This window comes from Corvus kubaryi, unplaced genomic scaffold, assembly GCF_017639235.1.
Source record: "Corvus kubaryi isolate FWS band 111438036 unplaced genomic scaffold, C.kubaryi_AGA036_p1.0 37387, whole genome shotgun sequence".
NCBI lineage: Eukaryota > Metazoa > Chordata > Aves > Passeriformes > Corvidae > Corvus > Corvus kubaryi.
In genome coordinates this window covers 15,803,222-15,826,378 of record NW_024581129.1, presented here as the reverse complement: position 1 = coordinate 15,826,378, position 23,157 = coordinate 15,803,222, and the positions used below count along the sequence as shown (strand labels likewise).

The 23,157-nt window shown below is 45.8% G+C and overlaps 1 protein-coding gene across 31 annotated transcripts in view; it reads right to left on the bottom strand.

The window, feature by feature from the left end:
- Positions 1 to 1,532: 1,532 nt before the first annotated feature.
- The window catches only part of MAPK8IP3 (mitogen-activated protein kinase 8 interacting protein 3), a 73,331-nt gene continuing 51,706 nt past the window's right edge, over positions 1,533 to 23,157 (bottom strand). For 12 of the 31 annotated variants that reach the window (XM_042037650.1, XM_042037657.1, XM_042037653.1 and 9 more), the window contains 19 exons: positions 21,427 to 21,578; positions 20,794 to 20,850; positions 20,154 to 20,324; positions 18,597 to 18,723; positions 17,679 to 17,774; positions 16,280 to 16,441; positions 15,169 to 15,334; positions 14,519 to 14,704; positions 13,724 to 13,907; positions 12,828 to 12,947; positions 12,480 to 12,560; positions 11,717 to 11,784; positions 10,463 to 10,611; positions 9,069 to 9,240; positions 8,855 to 8,968; positions 7,599 to 7,637; positions 5,854 to 6,033; positions 5,454 to 5,597; positions 1,533 to 4,421 (listed from right to left, as the gene is read on the bottom strand). In XM_042037650.1, coding sequence (XP_041893584.1) covers positions 4,300 to 4,421; positions 5,454 to 5,597; positions 5,854 to 6,033; positions 7,599 to 7,637; positions 8,855 to 8,968; positions 9,069 to 9,240; positions 10,463 to 10,611; positions 11,717 to 11,784; positions 12,480 to 12,560; positions 12,828 to 12,947; positions 13,724 to 13,907; positions 14,519 to 14,704; positions 15,169 to 15,334; positions 16,280 to 16,441; positions 17,679 to 17,774; positions 18,597 to 18,723; positions 20,154 to 20,324; positions 20,794 to 20,850; positions 21,427 to 21,578 — 2,490 coding nt within the window. In that variant the 3' untranslated portion in view covers positions 1,533 to 4,299. The remainder of the gene's footprint in view (positions 4,422 to 5,453; positions 5,598 to 5,853; positions 6,034 to 7,598; positions 7,638 to 8,854; positions 8,969 to 9,068; positions 9,241 to 10,462; positions 10,612 to 11,716; positions 11,785 to 12,479; positions 12,561 to 12,827; positions 12,948 to 13,723; positions 13,908 to 14,518; positions 14,705 to 15,168; positions 15,335 to 16,279; positions 16,442 to 17,678; positions 17,775 to 18,596; positions 18,724 to 20,153; positions 20,325 to 20,793; positions 20,851 to 21,426; positions 21,579 to 23,157) is intronic. The other 19 variants (XM_042037655.1, XM_042037664.1, XM_042037667.1 and 16 more) reach the window with 5 other exon arrangements.

The following is a 23,157-nucleotide window of genomic DNA, read 5'->3' as shown; positions in this document are numbered from 1 at the left end:
AAGAAGAAGGAAGATTGGGAGGGAGGTGTAGTTGTGATGGGATGGGTAGAACAGTCTAGACCTCTGTCCTGCACAGCCAGGATCTGAACAAAGCTCGAGCAGAGGAAGTGTCTCCCTGAGGGGGCACACAGAGTCTGACCACAGGGGGCAGAGCCAAGTGCTGGTCACAGCATCCCCCAGCAGTCCCAGAAAGGCAAGAAATGACCCATGACCAGGGTATACCAGGGAGCCAAGCCAGGCACAAAAGCAGATAGACTTGATAAGGCATAGACTCACCCAACAACTTGGGTGAGGAAGGATCTCTGAAGATGTTGTAGTCGAGATCCAGCCTCCTGGGTCCAAGGGGTCTATCCAGGAGCAGCTAGAGACAGACACGGTTACGGGCATGTTGAAGACCCCAGGCTGTGCTTAAATGAGGCTCCTGGGACATAGGAGGAAAGGGTACAGATGGGGGTCTAGGTGGCACCGATCAGGACAGTTATGACCTGCTGGTGAGCTCACAGTTATAACACCTGGGGGAATGGGTGTCTTCTCACAGAGCCCTGGGCAGCCTGGGAGCCTTGCCCTGATAGTGAAGGTCCCTTCTGGGAAGCTGCACAGCCTGTTTGCCATGTGTTGGACTCCATGCCCAGAACATGCTGTGAGCTCTGATGGGCCTCCCAAACTTGTATGTTACCTCACAGATCGTTTACCAACATGGGGGAATTGTTGTCAGCAGTGTCAGCAGTGACCTGCTTCCTTAGCCACCCTGGTGGGTACCAGACATGGCTGTACTTCACCCAGGGCCCTGCTCAAACCACTCCTGGCCATATCGAAGGGTGCAGCCCCAGGGGTTCAGGATGGATCCTAGCATGTGTTTCCAAACCTCATTGTTGAGGTGCCTCCATTAACTGCATTGCCAGTTGTACGACACCCTGGCCTGCGCCACACCACAGTGCGTGTGTTGGTCATGGAGGTGACTCGCCTTAAGAAGGCTCCCTGCTCGGGGCAGAAGATGCTCCTCTCCTAAGGACATGGTTCCCTTGCACATTGCCATGTCCAGCCCTTGAACCAATGCAGTTCTACAAAACAACTATGAAGGTGTCTCAAGTGCTGCTGGGACTGAGGGGCTTCCTGCAGTTCAATGATGCTGATGTCACCAATGCCTGTGGGGCTGTGAAGTGCCACCCTGTACAGTGTTGAAAACTGACCTGATGTGTTATCCCTGGAAGTTCACCTGAAAGGGCCACCCTGACTAAAGTTGCAGCAAGCCAGCAGGTGCATGCTTCTCTGCTCCAGCTTGTATTTCTGAAGTTGTTTCACCTTATATTTCCACCTTTTATTTCTGCTGCTGGTACAAACTACAGATTGCACTGTGGCTTGTTGGACCAGCCCCTTCTGCTCCGGCTTTGTGAACCATCCACATCTCATTTCTTGCCACTGAACTGCTCAACAGAAAACACTTGAGCTGCATTCCCACCCTTGCAAGTGTCCTGTTAAAGACTGAGCAGCAATCCCAGTGCCTTCATAGGAACACAATGCGCTGCCCAAGCTGATGTTAACATGTTTATTACATACAGAACAGATACAGTTTGTTGTTGATAGCATAGGGGACAAAGCACGGGAACGTATTCATACAGCAGGCTCTTTACAGAATGCCATCTTCAGACCAAACAGCGGAGTTTACAGGCCTTAAGACACTTTTTAAAATCCTTTTGTAACATACAAGATACTTTACATACATCACAGTGGAGATATGACAGAGAAGCGTACTGAAGCCAGTCAGTTCACACCTTGATGCCCCGCAGCCACCCAAGGCCACAGGAGCTATCAGCAGAGGCTGGGTCTCCCCCCTGCAGCTGCCCCTCTGGGCCATGTGCTTCTCTTGGAGGAAAACATGGCATTGAGCTGGAAAGGAACCTGATGGGAGATTTCCTCGTATTGTTAGGGCCCAGTGGGTGACAGGAGACCAAGTGCTGTCCCTTCAACTGCTCAAACCAGATACAGAACAGTCAGCGGTACAAATGTTGCAATTCTGACTTTCCTATGAAAGACAGAGCTAAGGAACTGAACCCTACCAGGGCTTTTTTTTTTCCCCTTCAACTAGCCCAAATTCTGAAGTTTGCCTGGCCCTAACTGATGAACTACTACATGACAGTGGAATCTGTGCTCTAGATGTTATATTGTTAACTTCAATGCACTCTGTGTTGGGATCGAAAGAGGTCTTCCTAGCAGAAAGCATATGGCGAAAGTGAATGAGAAGCCTGGCACAGTCAGCAGTGCCCCAGTGAAATGTTCCTGGTGAAAGGTCCCCCAACATGCAGGTGGTGGCTCCAAGTATCCCTTAACCTCGTGCCAGACGCAGAGCCCAGTACACAGATATCTGGAAGATGCCCTCTAGCTGGATTCCTGCCTTGGGGAGGAGTGGTGTGGTGGGTGTGTGTCACCAGCACTGCTCACACGCAGCATGGGCACCACTGTGGCTGGCTGAGGCCTCTGTTCACCAAAGAGGTCTCTTGCCTTCTTGCAGGGGAAATGTATACCCCAGCCTTTCCTGAACTGTGGATACAAAAATGGCTTCGGTGCTGCTGTGTCAGGAGAGATGCCACATGTTAGAGCATCCCCTGGGAATATGGCATCCCAGCAGCACACCAGGACCTGCAAGCCTGGTCCATGGCAGCAAGCACAGGACACAGCAGCGAGCTTTCCAGGAGGTGGAGGATTGCCCAGCTGTCCCCATACTGCCATAAAGACATCTCTGTGAACCCTGGAGTGCTGCACAGGTCAGGGAAGAAACAATACGACCACCAGGAGCTTCCAAATTCATCTCTAACAAATGCAACTTGCCCTAGTCCTGCACACCCAGAAAAGAGCGTTCAAGGGACACAGATTTTGTCCTTGTGGGACAGTGTCAGAAAGGGGAACACACCATTGCCTCTAAACCCGGAACTTCCATATTCTGCATCTTGAGCTCAAAACCACTCTCCCTGGCCCCATTTTCTAGTGCTTCTTTTGTAAGCAGGATGCACATCTGTAATCACTCAGCATTGCTTAGACAGAAGGGGCTATCACCGCTTTTCTTGGGGGCTGTCCATTTTTTCCAGGAGTCAGAAATTTGCAGCTTTTCAAACTCCTTACTAGCACAGTCAGTGCCTGTGATGTTAGGTAAAAGATGTCAGGAATCTAGCCTCAATTCCTTTTTCTGTGTGACATCAGGTGAGACATAGCCTTGAATGCACCTGTACAGTCTTTCCTAACCAACTGCCAAGTCTCTGTTTTCCAAGTCTTTGTGAAAAGAGATCTCCTTCCAGCAGGTCCTGGAAAAGAGACACAGCCTTGAGATAAGGCAATTTCAATGTGTTAGTGCAGAACTCAGAGCAGATCAACACCATCTGCCCTTGCCTGTGTTTTAAAAGCCACCAAATGGAATGCAGAGATAACCACCTTTCAGAATGATCTCAGGAGTTCTTTACTGTCTGGCATTTTTGGAAGGGAGGGTTAAAAATATTGCCTTTTCTGGTCTTAAAAAAGCAAAGTTCCAGTACCTCTTTGCTACTATGGCTGTTTGGCCTTTACAGTCAAACACCCATCTCCCATCTGAGCCCACCACACAATCCTCTTGGGACACACACAGGCACCCAGCACATGACTGCTGAGGCAGCAGCAGCAGAAGGGACTTTCTCCCTGCAAAGATGGAGGACGTGATCCCCTCTGTAAGGGTGCTGTTGCCTTCTCCAGCCCCACAGCAGAAGTGCTGCCAAAACCATGATGCTCCTTGGAGGGTTCCTTGGACCCTTGGTTGCTCTAAGTCCAGAGGATGTTATTCTGTGCTTAAGGGTGAATAAGGGTAAGATGAGGAGTCTACTGGTGAACTAGAAGGGATTTCTGCTGGGGTGCTGCAGAAGTGATTCACCATCACTGCTTTCGCAGGGAATGCCTGGGGACACACTTCTTTCTCATGCAGGTGGGAGTGAGGCAACCTGCCCAAGAACCTGAGCCACCCCCCTCCAGCTGTCCCTCCTGACAGTGGGCAAAGGTTTTGCACAGTTCTGGCTCCAAGCTCACTTCATGATGTACTGCCATTTCTCTCCTTGTAGACGCCAGTTCCAGAGCAGAACAAGAATCTAACCACGCCAAAAGCATACGGGCCCAAGACGAAAGCTGCAAGTTCAGAGGTTCAAGGGGGTCACAGTCCAAGGCAGGAGCCGTTGCAGTTGTCCAGGGTCAGTTTCCAGCAGGAGTTATAATGCAGGCGTTCTGTATGTACATCTTGGCATTCAGGCGGGAGGAGGGACACTTATTACGGGAAAAGAGGAATTCTCACTCAGGGATGTATGATACCTGCCACACAATAATGTGGCTGCGTTCAGCCTTGGAAAGTACTGGCTTCACCTGGGTGGCATCTCCTGCATTCTCTTCTGTCTCATCATCTTCCCCATCCCCTGAAGAGAGAAAACAGATAGTGAAAGTGGCAGGAAAGAAAATGCCATAGTGCGCTGCTCTGGAATACTCCAAAGAGGCCAATACACCTTTTAGAGTCCCAGCAGTCTGATAACAGACACTGAGCTGAGATCTTTCTCTGTGCCTGGAGAACATTTAGAGCAATACCACTTTTTTCTGAAACTGGACTACATGGATGGGACAAACCAGCTCCAGCAGCAGCAAAGATCACCCTTCCTTTCAGGGAAGCCGATTTTTACACACAGAGCACCTTCAACAGCACCATGGGTGATCATAGTGGGGCAGCAATGTTTGGAACCAGTGGCACAGATGGGTTTGTTCTTTCCAAAGCCATTCATACTGATGTTGTTTCATGGTATTTTTCAAATAATTGTAGCTTTGTAGATTGCTAATGCATGGCTGTAACTCCCCATACTTTTCCTACCCTTTCCCCCTACATTTTAGAACAATAACAAGCTAACCTTCTAACACATTCCTGAAATACTATTTAGTCTTGCCTCTTTAGTCAACCAAGGATATCTTGCTTTTTACCATGTATCATAAACATAATAAATGTGGGGCAGAGCTCTTGGACCAACTCTAGTGGGGCAGAACCCGGGGAAAATTACCTAACCAACTGCTCTTCTAATTGGACAGTATTTGTTAAATATGCTAATTTATTAAACTTATAAAAACGTAGAAGTCCTGTATCACATGCGTATATTGCACCTGGAGGCCTCCAACTAAAGACCTGCTTGTATAATACTTCCTATATTAATATTGTCTTGAAAGTGTGTTGTTTTGTTTCTCGATTTTGTAGGCATCAATACAGTCGTGTGGCACTGCAGCCACAGGGCACAGGTTGACAGCCTTGTGCTATGCAAGGAAAATCCGTATCAGCCCTCACAGCCTGACGCAGGAGAAACAGTGCAGGGTTTTTCTGCTTTGGCTCCCCACCAACAGTGATGCCTCACTCCATGACCACAGCTATGCACCTGCTACCTTTCCAGATGTCCCCCACCAAGGGCACTCACCAATCCGGAAATCGATGTACCCTTCTCCTCCACTCAGCACCAGGACGTTCTTTAGCTTCTGACCCTCAGTCTCAGTGGCTGCTGTGCTGGGGTTCTCCGAAGGGCTGTCCAACACACTCCCATTCAGGGTTGCAAGGACATTGCCTGGGAGAGGACAGAAGTGCTGTCGGTGCCTCTGCTCAGCCCCAACACAGTTCACACGCACACTAACACATTGGGCAGACCAATTCCTTCTGCTAGTCAAATCTGACCGTCACTCCAGTTTAAACACAGATGTGTAAACCACAGGAAGTGCCAGCCGTGGCCTGGACCCTCGTCTGCTACAGACCAGCTCCAGCCCCTACTACAAAAGGCATGGAGGCACAAGCCCCTGCAGAGGGAGGGCTGTGCACATCCTTACCAGGCACAGAGACGAAGAACTTGACAGCATCACGGTGGCCATGGAAACAGAGTTGTGCCTGAGCCATGGAGCAGTAGGGAATGAAGCTGCTGGCAGATTTGTCACTGTTGTCATCGCCATACACGTGGATGACCCCACCGGAGCGACTGCCCTCTCCAGAGGTTGGTGAAGTCTTGTTGGCTGGGGACAGGGAGCAGGAACACCATCAGTGATAGCTTTGAGTCCCCTTTACAGAAGGGACTCAGTCAAAGAGAAAACTCATGAGCCGTGAAGGAAAACCTTTAAAGGTGCAGGTCTCTTTAAAGGTCTTGTATGAGTGATGCGATGGAGGAGAACACACCAGATTACACAGTCCCTCTCTTTCAGACTGAGGCAAGCTAGACTGGTGTCACCAGCAGTGATTCTGTCCAGCCTCCAGAAATAACCTGCTGTCCTAGGATCGACCTTGATCTTTCGTAGCTGACAGGGTACCCAAAGTGTCCACTGTCCCCAGAGGGCACCTGGAGGAGAATAACTGCTCTGGATTAGTGACGTTGCTCAATTTCCAAGTCAAGTCCTTTGCTCATGCCCAGTCATGAGCACACATGCTGCTGAAAGCAGTCTCTGGGTGTGGTGAAGCCTCTCAGCCCACTCAAAGCCATCACAGAAGTGGAGTGAGATCCTTCCTCATTTCTTGATTTAACCATGACACCAGATTGTCAGCTACTCCAGCAATGAACATCTTTCAGATGTTCACCATCCACAGCTTCCAAGGAGGGCTCAGGGGCCTGCATCCTTCATGACCAGGCTCCGAGAATGTGACAGTTTCCACTCACCAAGCAACAGAGACCAGTGCTCCAAGCTCAGGGTGGGAGATGCTTTCCTTCTGCACACACCCACATCAGTACAACAGGAACAATATTAAACCAGGCAGCTTTCACTTTTCTGTGAGAGAGGTTGATTGCTTCATTAATTATCTGTAGTTCTGTGGTTTAACTTGGGCTGAATTTCAGTTACATGACTTGGACAAAAGAAACTTTTCCCTATCAGGCTCAGGCCAGGATGGTGGGACAGGTACAAATACTTTGATGGAAGAATCAGAGTCAGTGTGTGTATAGTATCTGGCTTTTTTACTGCAATTAATATCAGATACTTTAAAAGAAGGAGACGTGTTGATAATGCATCTGTACAGCCACGTGAATGTCTTTGAGTGAGAAAAAAGCCCCTCTAATTTCTGACACTGGAAAAGCATGAATTTGAACTCAGACCCTGCCTTAACTGGCACAAACTTAAGCAATTCTTCATGCTTATCAAGTCCCCTTGGGTTCAACATCTTGTCTGATGACTTACAGGTGGCAGGTACCACAGCACCACCTGCCATTGGCCTGAAACTGATGAAAGTAGCATCCTTGGAAAACCAAAGGAGACCTTGGAAGAACACTCTGCTCCTGCTTTCTGTTTCTGACGAATGAACCCCTCCAGTCCCCATCTCAAACTGGCCTACCATAGTAAGGAAACCACTGTTGAAGAATAATTACTCTTAACACAAAAAACCAGAGGGATCAACAAAAAGATGGAAAAAATTGTTTAGAGCCATGGGAAATGAGAATATTTACATGATTGTCTCTGGTTGCTTTTCTCTAACGCAACTTAAAACAGAAGAGTGATGAGGAAAAATGGATGGAGAGAAGTTGAATGGTAGAATGGAAGGGCGGGAGATGGGCGCAAAAGGAACGACAGCTGTGGAGGGGAGGCAGTGGACTTACCCCGGAGCCCAAGGAGTTGGCCGCGGTGGAGGACTACAGCTAGGCACAGGCAGGGAGTGGGAACACAGAGGGGCACAGGAAGTGATGGGCAGGATGGGAGAGAAGAAAAAGGTGATTACTGGGAGATAATTTGGGGGCAACAAAAATAGTATAAAACCTAGAGAAACCACAACAGAAGCTCCTATGAGTTTGTACTAATACTGTTCTTGCTCACTTTGCTCTTATCTTACAGGGACAGATGAGGTATCTGAGGTGGGAGAGGGACCATGTCACAAGGATCCACTGCTACATTTTTAGTGAGATTTTCTTGCTTACCACATTTTTTACAGGAACGCAGAAAGATAAAGCAATTGGTTTACAGCAGGGAAAAAGTTTAACTCAGAACAAGGACAGCAGCCATAAGACAGAATGGGCTTCAGAAAGGAACTCAGAAACAAGACCAAAATTGCAATCTATGAAGAGAACTGTCTCACTGCCTTCCTGGTGTCAGCCCCAGGCACATCCAGCTTCACTGCCCTTAGAGGAGACCATTCCAAGCCTGACTTCCAGGAGGATTACAAGAGGTTTGCTTCTTTTATACAAGAGGTGTTTGTTTCTCAGCTTTCCTGTGAGCATTGGTGAAAAAACATACATTTGGCTGCTTTCTGTTGAAAGCAATTGCAATCAGCCTCAAATCCTACTTCCCCATGGTGATCTGGATAAGACTCTTCAAAATAAGATGCTGATGGGCAGAGGTACAGAACAGGACTAGTAAGAGCTTCAACTAAACTTGCAGCTCCAGAGATTCAACTATTTACTCTTATTGCTGGGTCCCCTCACCAGGCTGGATTTGGTGTAGGATACCTATTTCTACTTGACTGATAAAGCTGAGCCCTAATCTGAGTAAATAGAGCTTTTCTAAGATCAGTTTCTGGAAAATACATTTAGATGACTATGCCAAAATGAAATTTCCAGGGAGATCTTCCTGATGACTTCTCACCCCGTGGCCTCCTTTTGAAGACTTACTACAATTCCCAAAACTTTGTTTCTCCTGTTTCACAGTAGCTACAGAATCAGTTCACATCACTCTGCTCTGTCAAGGTCCAGGGCTGCTCACACTCTGGGCTTTTCACCCTGAACATGGCTATGATCAAAGGGTGTCAAATGTCAGGAAGGCATTAGCCTACCTGAGCCACCTGCCATGCTGCACAAATAACACCTAAAAGCTTCTTTTTTTTAGGGGGGACGCAGGAGTACTTTCAATAAATGTCACTTACTCTCAGTCAGGGGAATGGAGATGACAACACCGTTCCCGGTGCCCACCCAAAGGCGGTTGCCAGCGATGAGCAGGGCCGTGATCCGCACGAAAGAGAAGCCCAGCTTTCCAGTGCCTAGGAAGCATGAATGAGAGTTGGGGAGTCAGTGATGACCTTGGGCAAGGTCTGCTTTGGGCAAATTCTGCCTTGAGCTCAGTGAGCAACAGACCCTCACCGAGCATCTTGCTGACGTAAGGCTCAATGTCGACATCCTGCAGATGTTGATGGCTGTGGGCATGGTAGAGCCTCAGCGTGGAGTCCAGGCGGATGGAAACCCACACTCCATCTCCAATCCATGCCAGCTGTCGCACCTGGCTCTCCCGACGAGGATGGGCATCAAAGGATTTCTGAAATAGGTGAACCAATGTAGATACAAAAATGCTGCTAGCGAGGATTTTCTTGCTATTTTCTAAGTCCATGAGAGACTTTTCTCTCTCACAGAAGAGGTAGCAGAGTATGTAAACAACCAAGCCACCTGCAACCTTGAAAAGTCTTGTTTATGGTATAGTAGAAAAATATTTTGACAATGGATGTTTTTAGGATTTTAGCCAATCACCCCAAGGTGGGGGCTGATCCTTTGTCCAATTAGACTATGAAGAAAAAAGTCTATAAAAGGTTTGTAAAATAATTAAATAAATCAATCTTGCTGCACAATTCCTGCCTGCTGGATCTTCTCTCCTCCTCCTCCCTATGGCTGCAGGACACGGTGATACACTCTAGGGCCCAGGCCTGCAGTAATAAACCAACATGAGCTCACAGAAGGTTTGCCATTATCTATACTCCATATGTACATACATTCCATTTTCCTCAACTGAGATCCCTTGTTTGGGTTCCAAAGATCTTGGAGAAGCTGTGTTAATGCCAGCTGACCCCAGCAGTTCACTACTGTACACAATCCTTTGCTTGAGCAGCTGCATGGCAGCTTTGCAGAGTTGATGGTCTTTTCAGACCACTTCAGGAGCAAGAACATTTAGAAGCCAAGAGCTTTCAGTGTACTTGGTAGAAAAGGAAAACACACAACTCCAGGATAAATTCCAAAGATCAAACTGCTTTGGCTCACTAATGTGAACTTCAGATCCAGCACTTCTTTTCTCCTCAATTAGAATTATTTCAAGCACTCTCAGATTTGTGCCAACACCACTGTACAGATTTTCACCCAAAAGGCTCTAAAGATTGTTATTTCCTTAGTGGAATCCCAGGGGCTTGCTAACTGTACTGTTTCTTTGTGCCATAATGCCTACAGATGGAGAAGCCTCAGATTGTAAGTGAAGAGTCACTGTAAAGCAAACACCTATGTTTGGACAGTACATGGTCTCATAGACTCCCTAGTAAAGGCAAAGAAAATTGTCAGTTTAGATTTACTGATAGAATTATGCTCTGCAAAGGGAGGAAGGAATAAATATCCCCTGGCAGATTAGATCATAACATAACCCAGACTGACAGTCTTGGTCTTGCAGTCAGCAATGACAACCCAAAGGTTCTGAATTTCACACACTGCAGCAGAGAACAGCTGTAAGAATAAATCCAACACAAGTGTGTGCATGCACAGACATGCATGTGCTCTCTTACCTCAATCTGCATTGTCTTCGGCTGGATAACATGGATTTTGTTCTTGTAGCCACACCAGACTCTATCATAGACCACAGCCATGCAGCGGATGGAGTGGTGAGTGTGGCCAAGATCCATCAGGTGGTAATTACTGAGATCCCACTGACCATCTGAGGTGAAAAACAAGTGTGGAAAGATGTATCTCCTCCATGACATGTGAGCATACAACAGAATCCTCTACCTTTCTCTATATATCTGGGTATACAGGCTTAGCTGATACTCAAATGCTCAGTTTGCTTATGTCTGTGACCTTCTCATGGCTCCTGCTTCAGGCACAGCCTTACACTTATGAAATACGTAATGTTTAGTTTAGATAAAGTTTAGTTTGGTGCCTGACAATGCTCAAATCAGGCCAATTTAAACATCTTTTATTGCAATGAAGTGAACAGGCTTCTCTAATAAGTACAACAAAACCAGTGGGAGAAGAGGGAAGACAGCTGACCAAGACTATGCAGAAACTTGAAAGGAAATGGGCCATACAGTCCTTGTGGTGAGGCTTCCTCACAACACAGACCTACAACATAATTCCCCCAAAGTGTCAAATCCAGAAGAAGGAATCAGATCTCCCTTCTCTCACTCTTATTTTTAACTAACCAGGCAGATATTGTGTCCTTCACAGACAGGAAGCCTCTATGTCATGAAGCTTTATCTTATTTCTGATGGGAACAATTTTGATGTGTCAGTGGTCAGGCTTGAGCTCATGACAAAGGCTGAACCAAAACTTGAATTGCACAAGCCCAGAAATCTCTATCTTTCTGCTTGCTGAATGAACTGCTACTCAATGAATAACTAAGTTCTTCATATGCCAACATTTGTCACAGTTAGCTAATTCCCCATGTGCTGTCAGGTGTGAACACAGATAAGAAACTGCTCAAGCCACAGGGAAACAAAACCCACAGCAGTGAAGAGGACCAGAAACGGAATTTACTAAGTGTACCTCAAACAACTGCACAGCATAAAACATGACCTAAAAGTGTCACGTTTACTCCACATGTGCTACACAGCAACTACACACATTTTTGTTCAGAAAAGCTCAGGAAGTGGTGTTAGAGTACACCTGAGATGGTTTAGGATAGCGATTAGTGTATAATAGCTATGTTTTAACTCGGTGTTTGTACTCCAGCAGCCAGCAACTTCCTTTCTCACCTCGGTAGTGTTTAATCCACTGCTACACTTTTAGCCAAGTTTTGTTTTCTCTATTACATTGAGTCTTACCTTCTCCCCGATGGAATATGGCTAGTGTTCCATCTGCCAGAGCAACCAGGACCCTCCCTTTCACATGCCTGAAATAACAGAATAGTAAATACATAAAAACTCCAAAGAAGTGAGGGACTAAAAAACTCTTCCTGCCATCCACACGCACCATCTTTATGTAGTCTCCACAATTCCCAGTCAGTTTAGCATTGCAGGAACATCCTGCAAGAGGTCACACCTCTTAACCTTCACTGCAGTAAGATCATCACATCTGTAAATTTTCTGTTGAGGAAATTCTTCTCCTTCACAATACAAACACCATCAATCTCAACTAATTCCCCCTAATTTACCCCTCAGTGAAATTTTGCCTTTCTCCTCCCCACTTACTTTCTCCTGATATTGCTAGTCATGTATTCACTGAATTGGGTCAGGACTGCAACTGAGCAGGAAAACGGTTGGTATGAGGCTTTCCCATAACTTTTAAAAACCTTCAGAAACTTCTCTCACAAAACAATGCACTTCGGAAAGGAAACAAAAAATTGTGGCTGCCACATCCTTGGAAGTGCTCAAGGCTGGGAATATGGATGGGGCTTGGAGCAACCTGGGATAGTGGAAGGTATCCCTGCCCATGGCAGGGAGTTGAAACAAGAGGATCTTTAAGGTCCATTCCAACCCAAACTGTCCTGTGATTCTGTAAGTCTGTGAGAAAGAGCTGCTAACCCACTCCAAAGCATCACTTAAGCCCCAAACCTTCTCCTCCAGGACCCTTGGAACATACACTTACACCAGGCTCAGCACAGAGTCCTTCAGCTTTATTGAGTGCAGACACTTCTTCCAGTTGGACACAGCTGAGTGCACGTAAAGCCTGTGAGAGAGAACAAATTGGGGAGGGTTAGCAGCAGGGCCCACACCTTCAGCCTGCCCAGGCTTGAGTCTTCTCTTCTGGTAGGAAAGGTGAAGGTGAGGTAAGAAAGTGATGTTAAATTCCTGAGACTACGGTGAGCTGAGCAATGAAATGAGGAATGAAAACCTTCTCCAGAAACAAGCAGCGAACAAAAGGTGTGTGGACATGAAAAATAGAGCCCAGAGCAGGGAGGTGACACAGAGCTCTGCCAACCCAAGGGGAACACACCAGCCATTCTGAGCTCCCAGCCACATGGTGGGGGCGGCACTGGTGCAGGTCCCAGCATCCCCGGTTGACTCCTGATCTGGCAGTGTTGTGCTGGGCTCCATCTTCAGCTGCCCATTCTCCCTGAAGAGGCAAAAGAACAATGTTAGAGGTTTAGCAGCAGCAGTGCACAGAATGCCCACCTAGCCTGGCAGCCACAGACAGGTATGGGCCCTTGAAGACACAAATCACTTCTTGCTCTTCAATAAGTTTTTAACTGCAAATCTGCAATTTACACTATTTCCTTCCTCCTCCCCTTACAAACAACAAGTACTTCAAATCTACAGACCCTAACTGTTTAGCAGGACTATTACACAAACAGTATTTTCTCTGTTCATTTCCAACTTCAACAGAAACAACTTAGAACAACATGGGCATTCAGGAACAATCTGCATCCAAGACTTCCACCTGTTCTTAAGGCCATCACATCAGCCTTGTTTGTCTCAAGAACTTTTGAGCGGTGAATATGCTTTCTTGGTTACTGTTACAGCACATCGGAGGTACTACTAGAATAAATCAATCATCATTTCTACACACACATGAGTAAGCTCCTTCAGTAAGAACATGAAGTGTACACATACTTTGGAGGATCTGCCTTAACCACAGGTCTAAATTCATAGTGAGAGGTCAAATATTTGCATTTTAACAGCTGACTCAGTCAGTTGTAGGCTGAGCCATGTCTGTTTTCATTTCATTTTTTGCCTCCCTATTATCCCAGCTGTAATACTCCTTGGGGACAAAATGGATAGAAGTCTGACACTTTATCAGAAGATCAGGCTGGTTCTCTTATCACAAAGCTTATGAAAACAGAACTGATTAGTAACAGAACAGAACCATTACTCTGACCCCAGCCCACCTACCCATTCTGCCTTGGTGCCTGGGCTGGGACAGGGTCTGTGAACACGTGCTCGGTGAGGGGCCCGGGCCGCGCCTGCATCGGCTCTGCCTCACCAGCGCTGCTCTCCGGTACCTCTGTAGCCTCTGTTGCCTCCTCGGTCGACTGAGACTGGTTGATCTTCCCGTTGCAGACAGGAGCCACCTCACCTAGAGGACAATGAACAGTGTGAGACATGCTGGAGAATGAGTTGGTGAGTTAACTATCTAGACATCAGGCTGTCAATTCTTTATTTTATCTTTCCTTGCCAAACTCAATCAAGCCCTGAGCCTGTGCCACAGACACAGCAGCTCATCCAGCATCTTCTGCCTGGATGGGAAACAGACACTATTTTAAGGTGAGGCCTAATCTGTGACTAGCACAGCACAGCATTGGAAGGACTCCATGGCTGTCGCTGCAGTATGGAGTCAGCAAGGGCAGCAGTACGATTTGCATGTGAGCTTAATTGGCTTCCCAAGGCTCAGAGAACAAAGCAATCAGAACAGCAGCACCTGTAGCAGGGCAAACATCTCATCTGCCCAGAATACTCTCCTGTATGACTCCTGCAACCAGGCTGCAGCATGTGAATCAGAGAAAAAAGGAGGGCTCTAAGAAGAAATGTAACAAAAGGGCCTTTGGTACTCCTGTATCATAAAAACAGAATTCTGGAGGCCTCTGAAGTGTTTAACTTGAGGACAGGAGGATGTGGCTGTAACACCAGGAGCTCGTACAGGACTAGCTGTAATTGAAATGTCACGAAGTTTTACATCCCAAAACTCACTCTGTCCCTTGTCCAGCACAGGTGTGTCCCCACGCGAGGAACAGTTGCTTCGTGGCACATTGCAGCGGGTTGCACAGCCCACCAGCGTGATCCCTGCCAAGACACCATCTGCTCCAGCTGACTCTTCGGGATTCACATCCCCCTCCAGGAAGATCTCGCCTGGGGGATAGTCACTCTCACTGGCCGCTGAAGATAAAAGAACAGGTACTCGCATAAATCAAGCAGTCACTGCTCAGTTAATGTAGCTGTACTCCTGAGATCACCCTAATGATGGGAGATTCTGATCCTTGGGGTTCACCACCCTGCGGAGGCACCACAGCATCCATCAGCAGCCTGATCCATGGCAGATCCCCTCATCCCTAGTATCAGTATCCAAGGCAGGTACACAGCCCTTCCACACCAGACAAGGCTCACTCCTGCTTCCAAAAAACACTGTTTGTGTACCAAATGAATGACTTACTGAACCCTGAACAGGGAGGAATCTCCAGAGAAAGGTCCTACAGGAAGGCAAGATCCGGGTTATGATTTTGGGGAACAATGACAGAACACAAGAAGGCGGAAGGGTTCGTTCCAGTTCCCAAGTGAGGACGTCTGTCACTCCTCAGTGGTGCAGGTGACCCTGTGCAGACCCCAGCCTGGGCCCCACTCACCAGGGATGCTGGAGATGCAGAGCACGTGAGCGTTGCAGACAGTGAACTGGTCCACCACTGTGCCAGGCTGGTTGGCATCAATGATCACGACTTTACTGGTTGACAGCGTGCTAGTGAGGATCCAGACACGGCTGGATGTGGCATCCATCTCATGGAGCTCCTTTGCCTTTGGGAGAGCAAACACACAGGCACAATCAGCACTCCTCTTGGATCAGTCTGAGCCTAACAATGCTTGGCAACATTTACACATGGTGTAATTTATTTTAAATTATACATTCTATTCTATAGTAAAATTATATAAGAATTTTTTTTTTATTTTATATAGTTGTCTAATCAGTTATATTTTAGTTTTTATTTTTATTAATTTGATTCCATTCATGTTGTTGCACTAGTATCCAGAGCACTGGCCAAAGAGCCTGTCTGACTCCTTATGCTCCAAGAGCAATATGGCCACTAATTTCTCTGTTGACTTGTCTGACAAATGTCATATCAAATGTCACTGAATATTCATTCATCCAGAATGCTGTGAGTCTGGGATGCACCCACAACTGATCAGCTTAAGCAAGCTGGTCTTAGGAGAGTATAAGGCAGCAATGTAAAACAGGTGTGGAGAAAAACCCTACAAACCAGATAGGATAAAATATTGTATTATTATCTGCAAATTACAGCTTGGTTCTTTAAATAGGAGAAAAACAAAAAATCATTTAAGACTACTAAAAACCGGAACTGGATTAAATCTCAAGCGGCCCAAATGGACTCACAGACTCTCTGTTCCTTTAACAAAGCTTTGCCTAAATGTATTATTTTTTAAATTTACAATTATGAGGGCTATATAATCTTCCTAGCAACCTCATCAAGCATTTAATTGCCCTTATTATAAGGATTTTTTTCAAAATTCCAAACGTTTCAAAAGCAAAAGTTGGAAAACTTTATACTGGATGATTTGTCCCAAATCACACCCAAAGTTACAGAAGAGCCAGAACACCACAGCACTGCCCCACAAGTACAAGAGCATTTTATGGCACAGTACAAAGGTACTGAGAGAAGGGGTATGGTAGGAATGAAATAACAAAAAACATCGGAGGGAAAAAAATCCATTTTCTTTTCTGACCTTTTTTTTCTCGGGAGATGTATGGTTACTTTTGTTGTTCTCGCCTTCCACTTCCCTATCACAGGTGAGGGGATCACGCCCAGGATCTAGTTTCTGCCCATTCCCAGGCTCCTGTTCCAAAGGTCTCCATCCTGAGAGATTGACTCCAGCTGCACACCACAGCTAAGAAACAGAAGCAGGAATCTGAACTAAGGATTCTGCAGGCTCCGTGGTCTCTTTGAATTTAGGCACCTTTGTGGAGAACTGTCAAATGTCAAACATCTAAAACATTAAGTTGTAAACACCAGATCTTGACAATTTCTCCTAGAAGATACCCAATTTGATGCAGGTAAGACAAAGGATCTCTGTACCCAGCAAAATCACTCCTTTTTAGTCACTGCAAGTGACTAAAGTCACAAGCAAGCCAGGACATGGCTGATGTTTAATGTGTTCAAACTGACAGATGGCAGGTTAAATGAGACATTAGAAAGAGATTCTTCCCTGTGAGGGTGTGAGGCCCTTGCACAGCTTGCCCAGGGAAGCCTGTGGCTGCCCCATCTCTGGAAGTGTAGAAAAACAGTCTGCTGGTTTAGCTCCCACACAAGCAGTTTTTTGAAATCAAATCCAGTTAATCTCCTATGAGTTATTTCCAGGGAGCTTTTTAAGAGAATACTTGGAACAGGGCTACAGAAACAAACACTAGATTTATCCAAAACCCTAAGGGAAAGATGCTGCACAGAGCATTATCTAAAGATCACATGTAGAACCTTCTAGAAACAACAGCATTAAAATTTTCTTACGATTTAACCATCAGGATGATTTCTAAAAATAATCTCTGAATGAAATAGTGACAAACTGGCTATTTCAAAACAACCAGTTACAGCAGATAAGTCTACCATCTGCCCACATGACCACTTATGCCCATCTGCAATTCTACTCAAAATATTCTAGTATCGATAGACATGGCTTCACAAAAATTTACTCCAGATAATACTGGCCTGTTACCAATGAATTCTGGTCAACAGTAGAATTTAAGGAGTGATGAAATGCATTTTTACTTTCACTTGCTCATTTTCATGAATTTTTATATTGGTTTGCATTACACCCCGAGGAGTCTTAGCAAAAGCGTTAGAAGCATAAAATGTTGCTGTTGTTAATAAATTGTGTCAAAAAAGCAAAAGATGTCAGAGAGCAGCAGGAGACCCAGCAACCAGAACCAGCTGAGAATTGTGTCCTAAAATACTTTTTCCTACATTGACTAGAAACCACCATTCAAAAAAAAGAAAGTGGAAGATAGAATTCGGAATCTACAATGTCAGAAGAATTCAGATTGTCGTAAAAACTGCAGGTTTAGTGACCCAAATTCTTTGCATATCTCATGTCCCCTTTCTGGACTGCATGGTAACCAGAAACAACATACCTTCATAGTTGGGTCCTTCTCTACTAGTGGGCGACAATACACAGGCACAGGGACATTTTTCATGCGAGTGTCTTCCTGACCACCATTGGGACTCAGCTAGGGGGAGAGAAGACAAAAAAGACAGTATAAAGCTGCAAACACTGGGATATGGCAAGAGAGATGGAATCAGTGTGGCAGAACCAATCAGAGGTTGCTGCTGCTGAGGCTTCCTATCATGTCTTCTGTGAAACAGAGTACTTAAGGGGAGAAGAGCAGTGCACTCAAGAGACAATCTCACAGTCATCACTAACCCAGTGATGGCCAACAGAGGTTACACATTGCCCTGCTGATAGAGAAAGGATGCTCCCTGCAAAGAGTCAGGACACCAACATTACCTTCCATCGACAGCTGGACTTGATGATCTTAAAGGTCTTTTCCAAACTTAATGATTCTATGATTCTATGGCCTGAAACTTCCAAGCCATGCTGCCAGGCTCCTCCCTTTCAGGGGGTCTCTGACCAGTGAAATGCATCATAACCCAACAAGTAAGGCTGATACTGTTTGATTTTGTGTTACTGATGGGAAGAAGTGGGCACAAACTGCATTTGTTTTTCACACTAAATGATTGTTATAGTTCTCAAAGTATAAATGAAATAACTAATGTTCCAGCCCAATTATAACAAAGGAAATTAAAAAAAAAAAAAAAAGAACTAGACTCTGGATGGAAAAGTTTAATTTCTTTTGGTTTAACGTGCTTTTCAGTTTCAGTATTTTCATGCAGAGGATGTCCTTCTACTGACTTTGGTGGAGATAAATAGAACATTAATTTGGTCTGTGCCTACAACTATCATACAAACAAAACATGCACATGGTACCTCTAAATTAATGTCAATGACTAAAGTCACCTCCCCCTCAGCCTGTCCAGAGCATGGTCCCTACCTGCTTGTACTTGGCTGGGAGGCTCCAGCCACAGGCCTGCAACCGCCCATCATCGTTCCGCACGTGCTCCCGGACCTGCCGGTACTGCTCCCGCTTCTGCTCACGGCGTGCCGAGGATGTGCAGTCACTGAGGAGAGAAGCACAGCGTCACCTTCCAACTCATGGTTAAAGAGAGAAGCTGAGGGTGAAGGGAATGGGGCCAGAACAGGGAAGGTCACACACAGCAAACCAAATCCAGCTGTGAAAACAGATGTAGGCAATCAGAGACAGAAAAACTCTGTTGAGATGCAGACACAGGCAGTTCTGACCTGAGAGATGTGGCAAGCCAAGTCATTGTCATCACCACTTATGATGTTCCAAGAGCCTTTCAGAAACAGGGAATAATCCTTCTCTAAAGCCTATGAATCTAGGAGATGACAGCAATTTTTGCTGAGCTGTTACAATTTACCAGTCTAATGTCTCCATCAGGAAGGCATTTTGAGTTCTCTCCCTCCTCATTGTACTCAACTATGGATTTTTCTGTCCATTTTTAAGCTTTGTCTGCTGATAACGAAAACATGCACTAACTTCTGGTTCCAACAGAACAACTCCAGCTTTGCACTGGCAAAGGTTAAACCAAAAATTTATCTGTGAGCTTTTAGACATGTTTTAATATAAGCAAATGCTGTTTGTCAGCTTCAGCTCTCAATAGGTTTTTAAAGTATCATTCTGAGGTACAAACAGCATCAGCAGAAAAATTAAATCCCGTGGGCAGCTCCATTATGTAATCCACTGCTGGGAAGCACTCAGACACCACAGCATGACTGTGAGACGTCATCAGAGAAAAAGACGGAATAAGGGCAGTGGGTATCTATAAAGTTTAAATTTACCTTTCTACAAGATACAGTGTCTTTTCAACAAATCCTTTTTATTGTAGAAGTTATCCTACTTTACCACCACATTCTCCAAAGTCCTTTCATAAAAACACACCCCATGTGAAACCACACAATCTTTGCAATGGCAGAACATCTTGTGAAGTCAGGTAAAGCACAAAAGAGTTTTCTCCCTTCATGTCAGGGGCACAAAGAATTGGGGTAAGACTGTAATACCTATACCCAGAGGCTCATTTTTAGCATGGTTAAGATTAAAACCAAGTACTGGAACTTAAATGCGCTGTGGAGAGAATTTTATCTTCACTTAAACGCCTTGACATTCTATCCCTTTGTCCTGATGCTGCCATCACATTCCACCACAAAAACCCTCCTTCATTCCACCCCAGTCTGCTAATACAAGTGCAGAACTAGAGCGAGGCCAACTCAAGCTCCAGTGGTCCCTGCTGAGATGATCCATCATGGCCTAGAAAAACATGGCTACTGTATGTTTGGGAGGACAAGATTTGCTGAACTCATCCATATAGTAACTGATCAGTGAAAGCACAGGGAGATAAACCACACAGAACAGAGAAATACTAACGTCACACAGACTGTTTCTAAAGTGGAAACCAGCTTATTTTAAACACTGCTGCTCTTTGGGAGAGCTGCAGGGGGGCCTGGCTTGGCACACAGCCCTGCAACTCACTCGTCAGGGAAGAACTCGAGGGTGCGGCTGCCGGAGGAGATCTGGCACATGGTGTGGCTGCGCCGCTGGCTGAACCCCGCCGTGGTGGGAGACTTGTAGTGGATATTCACAGAGGGGTAGGTCCTCTTTGCAGGGGGAGGACTTGAGGAAGAGCTGAACAGACGGCTGAAGCTAGGGACAGAAAAAGGCCAAAAAGTAAGAGAAAAGGTACCTGGAGAGACAGGCACCATAAGATACACAAAAGGGGAAGCAAGAGGTATGGGATCAAAAGCTGTTAAGCCCATTACAAAAACTGCTCTATTGAAACCCAGAGCTATGTCCTTGGTTTGACTGACATATTCTTAGCTTCCAGAAACAGGTACCTTCTGAAAACAGCCCTTTATTACAACTGACTGTGAGTGTATAAATGTTTCCATTCCAGGATACTCATGAACTTTTTCAGCTTGTAAAACAAAATCAATGCGCATGGTCAGATCTAATTTTAATTTCACTAAGGACAAAGGAAGCCCGTGAAGGCACAAAGGTTAAGCCAACAACACTTCTACCTGACATTAACGTCAGAGTCTACTAAGTTGCTGTCTGAAGTAGAAACAGCAACACTCCCTTTTCTTAATCTTGCACAAACCACCAAAGAACTTACAACTGCCAAATGGTGGATTTCTTCTTCTCCTGGACGGATGGGTGCTCACGGGAAGCTCTATGGACAAACACAGCAGAACCAAGTTAATTTCTGCATCTCTGCCAAGCATCAGGTCATTTCCACTAAGGAAGCCATGTCAAAAGTCAGAATTCATTCTAAGACATCAGGGAAAGGGACATGCACTCATCTTCAATGCAAACACAGCCAACCACTTTAAGTATCAACACTGACGTGAAAGGCAAGTAAGCGTGTTTAACGCAAAGTTTTATCAACTCTCTGTAACATTGTCTGCCACAGAAAGTGTGGGAACTACAGACTCCAGCGTTAGAGTCACTTCAAGTCATAGCCTTTAGAACTCATCAGTCAGAAGCAATACTCCTCTCCAGATCTTCTCCCAGTTTAATAAGCATGCAAGAAACAAGCAAGACAAACAACTGTCCAGTGTCTCCAAATAACGGTGGCAACATGAGATTTGCAGCCCAGGTTCAGGAACAAGAGAGAAAGTATTGGTATTAGGAGAGAGGCATCTACAGTCTGGAAAACTCCCAGTATTTCTCAACCCTATGTTGGTAGGGGTTGCATTGACCACAGGTTCTGTCCTAAACAGGGATGTTACCTAACACCCAGCCTCACCTGATCATCTCTGTCCACCTGACAGCCTCCTGGAGCTCCATCAGCCTCTCCTTGTACTGGTTGCGCTCCATCAGGACCCGGGCCATCTCCACGCGGGTGAAGCGCCGGCGCTGGGCAATGGGAATGTTGTCCTGCAGAGGGGAGGAGCACTGCTTCAGCCAACAAAAGATGGAATGGGATTGAGGTTAGTACCGGGCAAGTCAGGGGACAGACATATATTTGTTAGTTCTTCTCCTGTCCTGCTTGATCTCCTCCCCATTTCCCCATACAAGAAGCTAATTCAGACAGTGAGCTCCAAACTATGGCCCATGGACCTCTGGGTATTCGGCAAACCCATGGAAATTAGAATGAAAATCACCACCAACTTGAACACATAGACCACACACACACACACACACACACACTAGTGTGTGTGGGACTATTGCCAGCAAGGTGCTTTGATAGTCTCAAGGAATGGTAAGAATTGACGGTGGTCCGTTGGTCCAGAAATCTGGAAACCAAAGTTTTAATTCAGTAACAAAGCCAGTCACAAGCAGCAGGGAGCACTACATAATGCCATCTGCCCCCCCAGGAGGACTGGAAGGAGATAGTCTGTTAGTACAGACGGATAAAGATAGGATACGCGAAACTAAGGAAACACCTTTTCCTCTTTGGTGACACAACTTGACCTTCCAATGAGGGCACAGGCAGCTTTGGGTTGGGAACAACAGGAGTGAAAGTCTTTGTCTCTTTTAAAGAATGGAGAACGAGAACAACATGAGTAAGTTGCAGAAAGTATCTGCCCAAAATAAAGACTGCAAGGATTTCAGGAACTCATTACTAGGAGGTGGCACAGGGCTGTGTTAGACTGTGGCAATTCCCAAGCTCAGCCTGGCTGGTAAGTGCTGCTGAGAGTTGGAATAGCATAAACTCACCAAGGCCCTCTCTAGCCTCCTGGACTTTTAATCAAATCTGTATTACTAGTCAAAACAAGAACTGTATAAACAAAGAGGAATTTATAAATTATTTTTTAAATTAAAAAAAGAACCAGACCTCCTGTCAGTTCAGCTGAAAACAAATCCAACTCTCTTCAGTAGCTCATGAGCCCAACTTGAAAATCTTCCCATCTACCTAAATTTTCAATAGACCAAGTTCACACCAAATAAGACAACGATTTAAGCTAAAACTGAACCTGCTCTGATACCTTGTGTAAGAAAGAAAACAGTAACACTGACAAGCAATGTATTTAACTCCCTGTCCTGGCAGGGACATTTACAAGGAAAATCTTGTTACTGCTTGATTTGCCTTTTTTTTTTTTTTTCCACTTACAGTTAGTCTTTGTTGAAAAGCCTCTATCCCAGCCAAAACAGTTTCAAGAGCTGTCCTAGAAGAACAGCCCACGAGCCTTCTCTGCCTGTACCCTGTAACAGGCAGTACTAGCTTATGGAAAAGAATTAACAAGAAAAACGCAGCACTAAGACATGGTGGTAGTCACTGTTGCAAAGCTGGCTGTGTAAACTGGATTTTGCTGCATGATGTCCTCACAGCTACATCTTCACTGCCAAGGTGGGGAGAGGCTCTTCTGGATTAGCTTGACAATCATAACACCCAGAGAGAATCCTCACTGCACACTAAACTTTATTTCTAAATTAGGATGGTGTTGAGCAGGGCAGTGCTCTAGCACCCGGCTACAGAAACTACACCCTGCACAGTGGTACTGCCACTGGGTCAGCTGCTCCTCTCTGCCAGATT